Here is a 12335-nt window from a genome sequence, read left to right as displayed (position 1 = left end):
TTCCCTCCATCTATCTCCAACCAAACACACCCTTAATGTTTCCACCCATTGCATGTTGAGAGGAAAACATAGATATGACCTTAGTTCATAATTTATATATATATGCAACGCTTTAAACTTTCAATCTGTTCAGAGCTGCATGTCAACATTTTTTCTCTGATTCCAGGTACAACATGTGCAACTGTTTTGACTCAGGCAATACTCATAGAAGGATGCAAGTCAATTGCTGCTGGTGTAAATGTCATGGATTTGCGTAACGGAATAAATAAAGCAGTTGATGCTGTAATTACCGATTTAAAAAGCAGAGCAGTAAGGATAAGTACACCAGAAGAGATAACCCAGGTGCGAGAAATTTTCTAGAAAACTTCCCTGCTACTAAATGAACTTTAGCTAAGAAAATTGATTTACACTATAATGCTTATTTACTTTGCTCGTATAATCAATTTTAGATCTATAGGCATTGAATAATTTTGGCGTCAGACACTTGCAATTTATTTACCTGATAAATATGTAACCTTTTTTTTCCGAACAAAATCAGGTTGTACTGCTAGTTGTCTTCCTGATAAAATGTTAAATGGCACTTGTTGTACTGTTTTAATTTTTTTGCTGCTGGGTATTCATTTATTTTATATGGCTAGTAGGTTGGTACTATATCTGCAAATGGGGAGCGTGATATTGGGGAATTGATAGCAAGAGCAATGGAGAAAGTTGGGAAGGAAGGAGTCATTACTGTTGCTGTAAGCAAAATTATTTTAGTGAACTTATTTCTTGACAAAGTTTCGGTTCAGGTTTTCTAAGATTTTAATGTTTTCAGGATGGGAACACTTTGGATAATGAGTTGGAAGTGGTGGAAGGTATGAAGTTAACTAGAGGCTACATATCTCCGTATTTTATTACTGATCAAAAGACCCAGAAATGTGTAAGTGCAGACTTATTCTTTTGTCACTAATCACTATCATAGATGACAAACATTCTCAAAAAATGCACTAGCATGTTATTGAATGATTGATTAACTTTGATAAGCATTTGATGATGGTGTATTTTCGGGGAAAATTTATTTTTCTTATTATTAGTATGTATACAAAGTCTCCTTTCTCTACTGTGAAGCCTTTAAAAAGAAACCTTGATGTTTTTCTTTCTATAATCATGTGAGATTTCGTTAATGACATAGTGTTTGGCTCATTAGTTTGAATGCTATTTTCATTTTCCATTATGCTTGTTAAACTTTTTTATTGATGTCTTTTTATGGCTTCACGATAAGCCGTAGAATCAATTAGTCCAATGTATTAGTTTGGTTTATTCAGTTGTATATGATGTACATGATAGTAATTGGGTTAGTTATTAGTTTTTATGTTAATAAAGGTGGTTTCCATATTGTTAGGAATTGGACAATCCCTTTATCCTCATCCATGACAAGAAAATTTCAGACATGAACTCACTGTTGAAAACATTGGAGCTGGCAGTAACGGTAGATAAGCTAATCTTGATTCGTTGTGCTTATTTTCATTTGCAATTTGAATATCCTCATTATTTACTTTTCTATTTTAATCTTTATTTTAATCAGAATAAAAGACCACTCCTAGTTGTTGCGGAAGATGTTGATAGTGATGCATTGGCTATGCTCATACTCAACAAGCATCGTGCTGGACTTAAGGTGATTAATGGATTCATCTTGGTTATATTTCCTTCTACCTCATGATCCAACAAACTTGATTGCAAGTTTTGTTGTCTCTTCTAATTTTAGATTATTGTACACGCAACTTGTGTTTTGCTTTGCTTTCTTTTATATGTGAGCACCCGTGTAAAATGTTCCAAATTCTGATTACATTCAAGATTTTAATTGGAACTTGATTTTTTTTTAGTTAGTTGGAGCTTGGTTTTGTATATACTTGTTTTCCACTTTATTTGATGTTTCTTGTATTTTAGGTTTGTGCTGTAAAAGCTCCTGGTTTTGGAGATAATAGAAGAGCAAGTCTAGATGATCTTGCAATTCTTACTGGAGGAGAGGTGATTCTCTACCCACATTTTATGATTGTATTCGTTTTCACTTGGGACTACTGCTTATTATGCTGAAAATGATCACAACGAATTTAAAAACAGGTCATCACACAAGAGCGTGGTTTGACACTTGACAAAGTCCGACCCGAAATGCTTGGCACTGCAAAAAAGGCACGTGGCTTGAACCTACATAACTATTCTTTGCTTCCTCTAATGTGTTACAAAAACATCTAATTCAATGTGCAACAGATTACTGTCTCCATTGATGACACTATTGTTCTACATGGTGGTGGGGATAAGAAGCATATTGAAGAGAGATGTGTGCAGGTATTTTTTTCTCCCATATTTTTTTTTGGTTTTTCTAAGTCCTAAACTTTTCTTGTACTGTCTCGCTTTAATGGGTTTACGTATCATGGAAATGTTTAACCTTGAACAATTTAGATTGCCTTCATGTGGCTTATCGACAGAAGTAGTTCAACACATATAATTTCTGTGCTTTATGATTATTATTGAACAAATATCATTTTGTAGCTAAGAGAAGCTATGGAGAAGAGTTCTGCAACATTTGATAAAGAAAAGGCACAGGAACGGCTATCGAAACTCTCTGGCGGTGTTGCTGTTTTCAAAGTTTGTCATTCATCCTTAAAACCACTAGTTTGTAAATTTTTAAGGTGTATTCATTACCTCACATGTAAGATGGATTTAAACATTTCCAGGTTGGTGGGGCTAGTGAGGCAGAAGTTGGGGAAAGGAAAGATAGAGTGACAGATGCTTTAAATGCCACTAGAGCAGCTGTGGAGGAGGGTATTGTTCCAGGTAACTCAATTTTCTCCTTTCTGATTGGATAATAAGTATTGAGAGTTAAAGCAAGACAAGTGTGACGTGCTTCGTACTCTTGCTCACAACATTTCATTATTTTTTCGTGTATTAAAAGTCGGAATGTAATTGTTTTATTTAGGCGGTGGAGTTGCTCTCTTATACGCTAGCAAAGTCTTGGACAACCTTCAAACTAAAAACGAGGACGAGAGAAGAGGAGTACAGATTATTCAAAATGCACTCAAGGTTTTGCTGTTGCTGCAAACTGCTTTTTTGTCACATGAAGACCCCTCTCCCTTCTCTATTTTTTACTTCTTTACCTGCAATTTTTCCGTCTTTTCTAATAATGCATATTACTTTTCATAGGCACCTACATTTACAATAGCTTCAAATGCTGGTTTTGATGGTACTTTAGTTCACAGCAAATTGTTGGAACAAGATGATCTTAATTTGGGTTTTGATGCTGCTAAAGGTTTGTAACATAATATATAATTTGTATTACTAGTTTGCAGTTGCAGCATTTGCTGTCTTGTTTTTGATACCTTGATAGTTGATATCTCATTAATATTCGAAAAATTATACTGTAAAAAAAGGTTGTTTATGATTATCATGCTTATTCTGCTAAAACAGGTACCTATGTTGATATGGTGAAAGCTGGAATTATAGATCCTGTTAAAGTTGTTAGAACAGCTTTGGTAGATGCTGCCAGGTAAAAATCATATCATTACATTGCAATTTTTTTTCTCTGCTTATATTATCTTATATTATTATTATTATATGTTAAACTATTTCTTTTGTCCTAATGCAGTATATCGTTGCTACTGACGACAACCGAGGCATCTATTGTGGAAAGTTTGAGTGACAAAAATAAACCTCCTCAAAGGGTGGCAGATATGGATGATTTGGACTACTAATCTGCTTTAACAAATTATGAAAGCAGTTTTATGCACAAGTTTTCTACTTATTGAGGAAGTTGCTAAAGTAAAAACTTGGAGGGTCTAATTTAAGGAGTGAGGTTGAAATTATGCTGCCTAGGATTCACAATGTTATAGGAAAAAAATTTATGTCTCATTCAAGTTATCATCATCAATAGGATAAGATAAAAACATGTCTTATTCTTTAGGTGTTATTCATCCTGTGTACCAAAATTTATGTAACAAGTACAAACCAAAAAAGCTTTTGAAATGCTCATATAGCTAAGCCAAAGTTTGAGGAACTTTCTGCATCTTAAAGCCAAACATGTTTATTGATCCGTCAAAAAAGCATTGTTCCATAGAATCGTATACATGAATGTAATCTATTCAGTTTAACCTTGAAATATCCTGGCTAATGACAACAAGATGGATGTGAAAGTATCTTCTACAATCTATACTAATTAACAGCAGGATCATCAACTAGTACAATTTGTGAGAGTAAACAATGTTGCTGCACCTTTCAGATCATGATCTTGAGCTTGTACTTGAGCTTGTTGGATGTAATCATCCTCTGCTTTGATCATTCCATCGTCTATCTTAAACAAAATTGCTTCATCACTGCATATCATTTGGGCCAAAGACTTTTATCATGTTAGATATTATGCATGTCAGTGTGATCCAAAACGTGATATATCAACAACTATTTTGCTTACAATTTTGTCATTCATTTTGTACTTTTATTGTATACTCAATCATAAATATATATTTTTTTAAATAATCACATCAAATTTAGAACTGTCATTATTTTTATAGGGCAAAACAAATAGATGGAGACGTTAATACTAACCTGTCTATCTATACACTAGTATATACAACATAAAATAACCATATTTATTTTGTTTAAATTAATTATGGATTTTGAGATCATAGATATATATAGAAAAAAGTTGAATTATAAACATAAAAATATAAAATTTGCCTCTAATTTGTCGTTAAGTATTAAAAACATCGAAATTGAAGGCCAAATTCATATATTTTATCAAAAAAATTATCGGTAATTCTATTCTTTCTACTAAGTGATTATTTGATTTTACGGTGAAATTGTCAAAATCACGGTAACTCACCGTGATTTTGTCGATCCTAACTTAAAATCAAACATACATTAAATGTGGAGAAAATATTGAAAAAAGAAAGAAGAAAAAAGCAAGAAACCTGTGGTGAAGAATTTCTCTCGAGTCGAATCCTAATTCATTTCTTTCATCACAAGGTATATCAAGAATTTGCTTATGATCATATTCATCACTAGCATTACTACTCTGGCCATGCAATGACAAAGAAGAGAGGGAAATAGAGCTTTGCATAGCCCAACTATTAATATGTTGTTGCAAAGGAGAATTATGAATACTACTATTACTCTCATGCATCATAAGATATTGTTCCTGTTCCTGTTGAGGCACCATTTGTTGAATGTTGTATTGATAATGAGGATTATTAGCAGAAACAATAGATCCTTGATTATAGAAACCTAACAATGAATCACCATTCATAATAACTTGATCACCGCCATAAACTTGTTGTTGTTGTTGAGCTTGAGCTCTAAAAAGAGCAAGTTGTTGATGAACAAGATCAAGTTCTGCTTTACAATATTCAATCTGAGCTTGTAGATCTTGAATGTATTTGTAACAACCACCAACCGGGTCGTTAGCACGCATATCGGATTGAAAAATGATCGTTCGCATCGCTTGATCCTTAAGAGGAGGATCAAGATATTTAATAATTTTGTTAATGTTACTTACACCAAATAATTTATGAGCATTAAGGAATTGTCTTTGTTTATCATGAGGGAAATAAGGTGCTAATATGCAATCAGGTGCACATTTTCTACGTTGGTATTTACATGCAGCACAAGCTTGAGTCGTGTTATTGTTGTTGCTGTTGTTTCTTGTGATGCAAGTAATGTTGTTGTTGTTCATAGTTTTCTTTTTTTTGGGGATGGAAAAGAAGAAAAAAAAAAGGGTGAGATATGAGCTGCGTTTCCGGCGGGGAAGGTGATTGTTGTGAAGAGGGAATTTAATTTCTCTTCCCTTATTTTCTCTGTTTTTTTTTTGGGTTTGTTTGAAGGATGAAAATGAGAAGATGGTGAGAAATGGAAGGAGAGACAGAGACATAAAGACAAATTAAATAGTACATTCTTTAAAGGATTTAACTAACTTAGTAAATTGCTATTTTTGGGAATTGGAATGCAGAATATGTTAACATATATTTAAACCTTGTAATGGCAATTTGTTAATTTGGCATTATGCAATACACGTACTTCTATTTATTTATTTTTTTCATTTACTATTTATTTGACTATATTACAGAGGGTATAAGAGGTACCTCAATGGAGAAAACACAACTTCAAAGCCAAAATTAATTTACTATTTTAATTACTATTTTGTTAAGTTCTTTGGTACTTGGAGTTATGGTAGATATCGGTTCTCTAAGGTAAAATTAATTTAAAATTTGAATTTAATTCAAAATAATTATATATAAAAAATACGTAGCATTAAATGATAGGATGTTGAGAACCATATTCAATAAAACTCAAGTATTGAAGTGTTCATCTTAATATTTTAATTTCATCGTACTTTTGATCTCTATTTTAATGTATTTATGAAAATAACCTCTTAATTTAAAATCAAACTTTTAGTCTTTTGATTTTTAGATTTGTTGTAGTTTTGGTCACAGAATGTAATTTTTATACTAAAAATGATAACTTTTAATATAAAAAAAGATGTTTTTATCGTAAAATTATATTTTTCTTCAAATTTACAATTTGGTCTATGAATCACTGTATTTTGAATTTAAAATCACTATTTTATAGGTCAATTATAGTTGAGACTAAAACTACAACAAATGTAAAAGAAAGACAAAAAATATTAACTTTTTAATAGAGAAATTATTTTTGTAACTGTGATAAAATAGATCGGTCAAAAGTACAATTTAATCTATTATTTTCATGCAACGAACAAAATTTTTAATGCTCACTATTTAACAATATAGATCACTTAGAGATATAAAATTAATTTATTGATTGAGGTGAGAGCCCGGAGATGATATATGAAATTGTCGGAGGCATCCGATTTCAATGAATAATGCCATTTTAAAACCAATTACAAAACTCAACTTAATTATTCTATAACATTTGAACAACAAATAACAACCACTTATTTTTAAAATAATGAAGCATTTTAGAATACAATTGAAGTGTTTTTTTTTTTTTTTTTTTTTTTTTTTTTTTTTTTTTTTTTTTTTTTTTTTTTTTTTTTTTTTTAAGTTTTTTTTTTTTTTTTTTTTTTTTTTAATTTTTTTTTTATTAACTTTCTAGAGCATGTTTCGGCAGAAATCAGTGTTTGTACATTTTTTTGTATTTGGTTTTTCTTTTCCCTTGTAAGTGTGGAGTTGACGAAGGAATTCCATATATTATGCTTAGTAGTAGGTGCTAATCTTTCACCACTTTTTGCTGCTAACATGGTTGACCATTAAAATGAAATTTAGTGTTGGAAATAACTATAGACTGACTTAGTGAAATTTAATGTTTATAATGAAATAATTCCTTAGTCTATCAACAAAATCAAATGTTCCTTAAACAATTTTACTGTCTAAATGGTCTAATAATTTTAATTCACGTCCACTACACAACAAATTTTTCAGCTCCATGAATGACATTATGCATTAGATATACAAATTTATTCAAAATCCACAACTGGAAAGTCTTACTCCATAATTAGATCCATGGCCTAAGTAAAGCTCAGAGGGTAACATTTTTACATCATATCCCTTCCAATTTCCAAATTTATCTGTTTCCATGATGCTCACTATGCTTCTCCATACCCAGTATGATAAACATAAGAATATTAGTTTTGCCGCTGATTTGAACTCGTCAATCTTGTTTCATGTATATATATCAGCTTCAACATCTAATAGACAAAACAACATAATTAACTTGCAGAATAACTACTGATTTTAACAAAGGTCAAATATACAAGAATAAAAGTAGTCCTAAGAGATTCTCTAAGAACTGACAAGTTTAAACTTTAAAGTGTATATATATATACACACACAACAAGTAACATATTACCAAAAGGTGCAAATTTAACCAACACAATAAAAATTGAATCAAAATCACAATACAGAAAAAACAATGTTAGATAGGGAAGAAAAAGTATTCTATAGTGTACTTTCATTCTTGTAAGATTGGTTTAAATTTCGGAAAAACATATTGCCCTACAATTTAAAAAGGGAACTGTAACTGTTATTTGTCAAAATCCTAATTGTAATTTATAGCTTAGCTTCAAAGTCTCTAACACATGATTTTCTGTTGACTCATCTAACTCAAAATTATGAGTCAATAGAGTTAACAAATACTTTTCGATATTGGATGAGTAAAATCAGAATTGGGTCAGAAGAAAAAAGGCCATAAAGAACACTTTATTTCTCTAAACATACACCATTTCATCCTTTAATAAATGCAGAAAAAAAAAAAACACCTTCAGACATAACTTTTACTCTTTAAGTATTAATCAGATGCCAAGCATTTTTTAATTGAACAAGTAGCATTTCAGTTAATCTTGATATTAACGTGAAAAATAGGTAATACACTTCCAATAAAACATGGAAGCTGTAATTTATTAACAAATAAAATCACATTTAAGGTTTATTACCTCTTCGAAAAGAATGATAGGCTTCTATGGCTCAGACCTAACAAGCTCCTCTACAGATTTTTTGTAATTATTGGCAATCAAATCTCTGAAATAGAAGAAAACGTGTATTTAACATTTATGAACTTAACCAAATAGAAATATCTAATACAATTTGTACAGACCTCCGCTGATTTAGCAATTGCTCGCTTTCCTCTAGCTTCTTCTTTTGTCCCTCAACGGTCTGCATTAAGCATCCAAAAATCCCTCAAGTTAGACAAAAAACTCCAGCTTCAAACTACTAGCTAAACACTTAGGGCCATTTTACTTCCTCAAAATGTTTTCAATTTTCATTTTTAATTTTATCTGTAAGAAGCAACTTTTCTTTTATGACTACCAATTCACAGTATGCTCAATTTTCATTTTTCATTTTATCTATAAGAAGCACCTTTTCCTTTTCATTTTATCCACCATATGCAAGATGTGAACGACTGTAGCATTTTCAGAAACAATGAAAATGACTTTTGAGATGAATAATACATTGAATACTTTCTCAATAAAAACATTGGAAATCTTGATTCTTTAACAGATTCCTTAGGGTACTGTTGTTAGAAGGACAAAGAAATTAAAACCTCATTCTGACCATCTATATGCTTGCTAGAACTAAGTTGTATTAAAAAAAATGTCCATTAAGAGGCAAAACTAAAGTAGAGAATAAAAACACACACACATATATAGAAGCAAAGCACAATTAAAGGAAGCCCGGTACATGTACGACACATATATGTTGATGTGTGAAATTTTTAAGAATCAAGATATGACACAACACATATATAATGATGTGTGAAATTTTTAGGAATCAAGATATGACACAACAAGATACCTTACAAAAATTTAAAATGTTTATAAAGGTCAATCGCTAATTGCTAATTAATGCATAAATATATCAATAGTCAATATATAATGATCACAATTTGCAAGAAAATATTTGCTATCATAACATGTAGGCATAGTTGCATATATTTCTCCCACCTGTATCACAGTGTGTTATTTCTACTGAAAATGATGCTTCTCCATTATTTAAGAAAAGGACTGATATATATATATATATAAAGGAAAAATGAAAGTGAGAGAAGTGGAAATACCATGGCCTTGGTGGGAATAGAAGCTGAGATTGAGTTTAACAGTTGCTGGCACTTGTCAAAATGGTTGCTCAATTCAGTGATCTTTTTTTACCAAAAGAAAAAAAATCAAACAAAAAACCACTAACTGAGTATTCAAATAAATAACCCTAAAACGAAAATTGAACTCCAAAGGGAAAAGTCAAATGGGATAAAACAAAATAGTGAAAAAGTGATACCAATGCATCTGATTGCTGATCCGGGTTTCCATGTTCGACAACTTCAGCCAAATTCTCCAACAACTACCTCCACAACAAGAAATTTCATTTATTAAACAAATTAGATATAAAAAAAAGAGCGGAATAAAAATTAGGGTTTTGAGGGGTTACATGTAAGAGATGGAAGTGAGAAGCGAGTGATTGGTGAAGATTCTGCTGCTGCTGAGGTTGTTGTTGTTGTTGTTGCTGCTGCTGCTGCTGCTGCTGTTGTTGTTGTAGAAGACGTTGTTGATGATAAAGCTGTTGTTGTTGAAATTGAGATTGGGTTGTTTGTGGTTGCTGAAAAGGTTGTTGTTGTTGTTGTTGTTGTTGATGATGGAGAAGAAATTGTTGCTGTTGTTGTTGCTGTTGTTGAAGATAAAGATTTGGATCCTGATTCGATTGAGATTGGATTTGGGAATTGGGGGTTGGGATCATAGTCCAAGTCCCTCCAGGAGAAGAGTAATTATCCATTGCTCTCTCTTTCTCTCTTTTCACTTTAACAACTTTCTATTCAAACAATTTGTATTTTTATATCTATTTTCTTTCCGCGGTCGCAAAAATATTTCTTATAGATTTACTCATCACTATATTATACAAATATATTTTTATCTCTAAAACTAAAAATAAATCCTAAACATATCTATTCCAAAAATAAGAACCAAATTATAAATATATTTTAATTAAAAATATAAATTATATATTTAAATTTAAATAAAATCTTTTTAAGTATATAAGTTTCAAGACAAATTTTATGGTTGGGTAGTTATACATCCACTAACAAAAATTGGTAACGTTTAAAAGTGAAGTATATGTTAAGTTGTGGATACTACTAGGACCTTTTAAATAAATTTTTTGGCTAAATTAATTTTATCAAACCCATGTGTTATTATTGTCCAAGCCAAACACAGCCTTAGTTCGTAGAAAGAAACGACGCTGTCGTTTTAGACGCACAACGCCCCCTTTAGATTCATTGCGTCCAGTTTATTTCACTCCTCACGTATCATTTTCTATAGGGTTTTCATCTTTGAGGTTTCATTTCAAGCTCCCTTTTTCAATTCCAGGTTTGACTATTATTCAATTTGATCCCATTTTTCTCTCAAGTTTCTCAATATGTTCCTTTTTTTTCCCATTACAATTTAATTCCTGAAGAATTTAATCATGATATGAATTGGGGCTAAATTATGTTTTTTAGGGTTTATTTAGTGGGGTTACGTATGAATTTATGATATTAGAAGTTAATTAATACTGGAAAATGAAAAACTGCATATATGTAACTATAGCTTGCTTGTCAATGATCAAAATGGAGCAGTTTTTAACTACTCATGCTTTTCAACTTACTTTATGTTAAATGAATTTGACAAAATGAGGTTTCTATACAATGTTATGCTTTTCTACCCTTAAAGTGAAGTAATCTGTGCGTCCATGTCACTGTGCTGCATAGATTTTCACTAAGTTTAGCTTGTGCTTCCCCATTAGTGATTTTCTCCCACCCATATGATGCAACTATGCAAATCTATTATAGTGAGAATGAGACGTCTTTGATGGATTGTCATTATTTGTACTTAATGAAGAAATAGGACAAATGAAAAAAAAAAAAGTTTCTCTGATGATGATTGACGAGAAATCTTGGAATTGTTCTAGTACTATTTTTCTTGTGTTGAAGCTGTTGTGTGGCTTATGGTATGCGATTGCGATCCTTCAGTATAAGAACGAGAGATAAAAGCTCCGACTCCACCAAGAATCAAAGTTGCTTCGGACTATATTTAATGGATAGCTTCAAGGAAAGTAAAATCACATTAGTTATGAGGAGAGTTAAAAGTATCCCTCGGTGTTGCCCCTTTTTTTCCCTTTTCTGTCTTGCAATTCTTACAGCGCATTATTTTACATCCACACATAGCTTTGGATGTTCTTCTTCAGGCTTCTTTTTTCCGCTGGTTTATTACATATTTCTCTAAGTTTTGATAGAGATAAATCAGATCACGTACAAGGTTTTGATGTTAGTAAGGAAATGGAATTGACAAGAAACATATTTATTCATTAAGGTTCAAATACTACTGTGTACCAGGAAGAACAAGTCTCAGGAACAGAGAAAATCAACATCAGTACTCTCAATTCAAACTTCAAACCCTGCTTTTGATCATTGTACTAGTGCTAGCATGTTTAATTTTAGAGGCTTCTCTAATATGAAGTATATGCTAGTCTTGTTGTAGAACTCTGATGAGAATGAATATAATAAAACTGACAACAATAATAGCCTCATTCCACCAGACAGGATACATTGATGCATCGAAATCTATCAAAAACCAAAATTTCAACAAAACTATATATCATAATGGATGGAATGTGTTTTAATAGCGGTATTGTTTCTAATATTGTGTTAAGACCTTCAACTTCTGAAAGGGACAAGTCTTCCTCAAAGGCATTCCATACGTCAGATCTTTAAACAAAAAGTTAAGCAAAGCAAATTAAAATCTTAGACAAGAATTAATTCTATCACAAAGTGAAGTTTGATAATTCACTTTTAGGACTACATATACATATATA

At 31.3% G+C, this 12335-nt stretch overlaps 3 protein-coding genes and 1 long non-coding RNA gene across 4 annotated transcripts in view; 2 read left to right on the top strand and 2 right to left on the bottom strand.

Moving 5' to 3' along the window:
* The window catches only part of LOC101509467 (chaperonin CPN60-like 2, mitochondrial), a 5749-nt gene extending 1719 nt beyond the window's left edge, over positions 1-4030 (top strand). The window contains exons 4-17 of the mRNA XM_004510323.4: positions 167-342; positions 642-737; positions 815-919; positions 1382-1468; positions 1565-1654; positions 1927-2007; positions 2101-2169; positions 2248-2325; positions 2530-2625; positions 2715-2814; positions 2957-3060; positions 3181-3286; positions 3445-3523; positions 3623-4030. Coding sequence (XP_004510380.1) covers positions 167-342; positions 642-737; positions 815-919; positions 1382-1468; positions 1565-1654; positions 1927-2007; positions 2101-2169; positions 2248-2325; positions 2530-2625; positions 2715-2814; positions 2957-3060; positions 3181-3286; positions 3445-3523; positions 3623-3728 — 1373 coding nt within the window. The 3' untranslated portion in view covers positions 3729-4030. The remainder of the gene's footprint in view (positions 1-166; positions 343-641; positions 738-814; positions 920-1381; positions 1469-1564; positions 1655-1926; positions 2008-2100; positions 2170-2247; positions 2326-2529; positions 2626-2714; positions 2815-2956; positions 3061-3180; positions 3287-3444; positions 3524-3622) is intronic.
* Positions 4031-4204: 174 nt separating this feature from the next.
* Positions 4205-5851, bottom strand: LOC101515615 (uncharacterized). The gene is made up of 2 exons (XM_004510430.4): positions 4941-5851; positions 4205-4346 (listed from the first exon to the last, which is right to left on the bottom strand). The coding sequence occupies exons 1-2, from the start codon at positions 5699-5701 to the stop codon at positions 4205-4207; spliced, it is 903 nt and encodes a 300-aa protein (XP_004510487.3). The 5' UTR covers positions 5702-5851.
* Positions 5852-7263: 1412 nt separating this feature from the next.
* On the bottom strand, positions 7264-10321 carry LOC101509789 (uncharacterized). Its single transcript, XM_004510324.4, has 6 exons — positions 9921-10321; positions 9771-9833; positions 9556-9636; positions 8596-8654; positions 8435-8519; positions 7264-7690 (listed from the first exon to the last, which is right to left on the bottom strand). Exons 1-5 carry the CDS (start codon positions 10260-10262, stop codon positions 8459-8461), a joined length of 606 nt encoding a protein of 201 aa, XP_004510381.1. The 5' UTR covers positions 10263-10321; the 3' UTR covers positions 7264-7690; positions 8435-8458.
* A 387-nt stretch (positions 10322-10708) lies between these two features.
* The window catches only part of LOC101510108 (uncharacterized), a 3729-nt gene continuing 2102 nt past the window's right edge, over positions 10709-12335 (top strand). The window contains exon 1 of the long non-coding RNA XR_001144478.3: positions 10709-10852. This is a non-coding gene — a long non-coding RNA (uncharacterized lncRNA). The remainder of the gene's footprint in view (positions 10853-12335) is intronic.

This window comes from Cicer arietinum, chromosome 7 (assembly GCF_000331145.2).
Source record: "Cicer arietinum cultivar CDC Frontier isolate Library 1 chromosome 7, Cicar.CDCFrontier_v2.0, whole genome shotgun sequence".
In the NCBI taxonomy this organism is placed as follows: Eukaryota; Viridiplantae; Streptophyta; class Magnoliopsida; order Fabales; family Fabaceae; genus Cicer; species Cicer arietinum.
The sequence above is the reverse complement of the archived record's forward strand: the minus strand, read 5'-3'. Positions and strand labels throughout refer to the sequence as shown.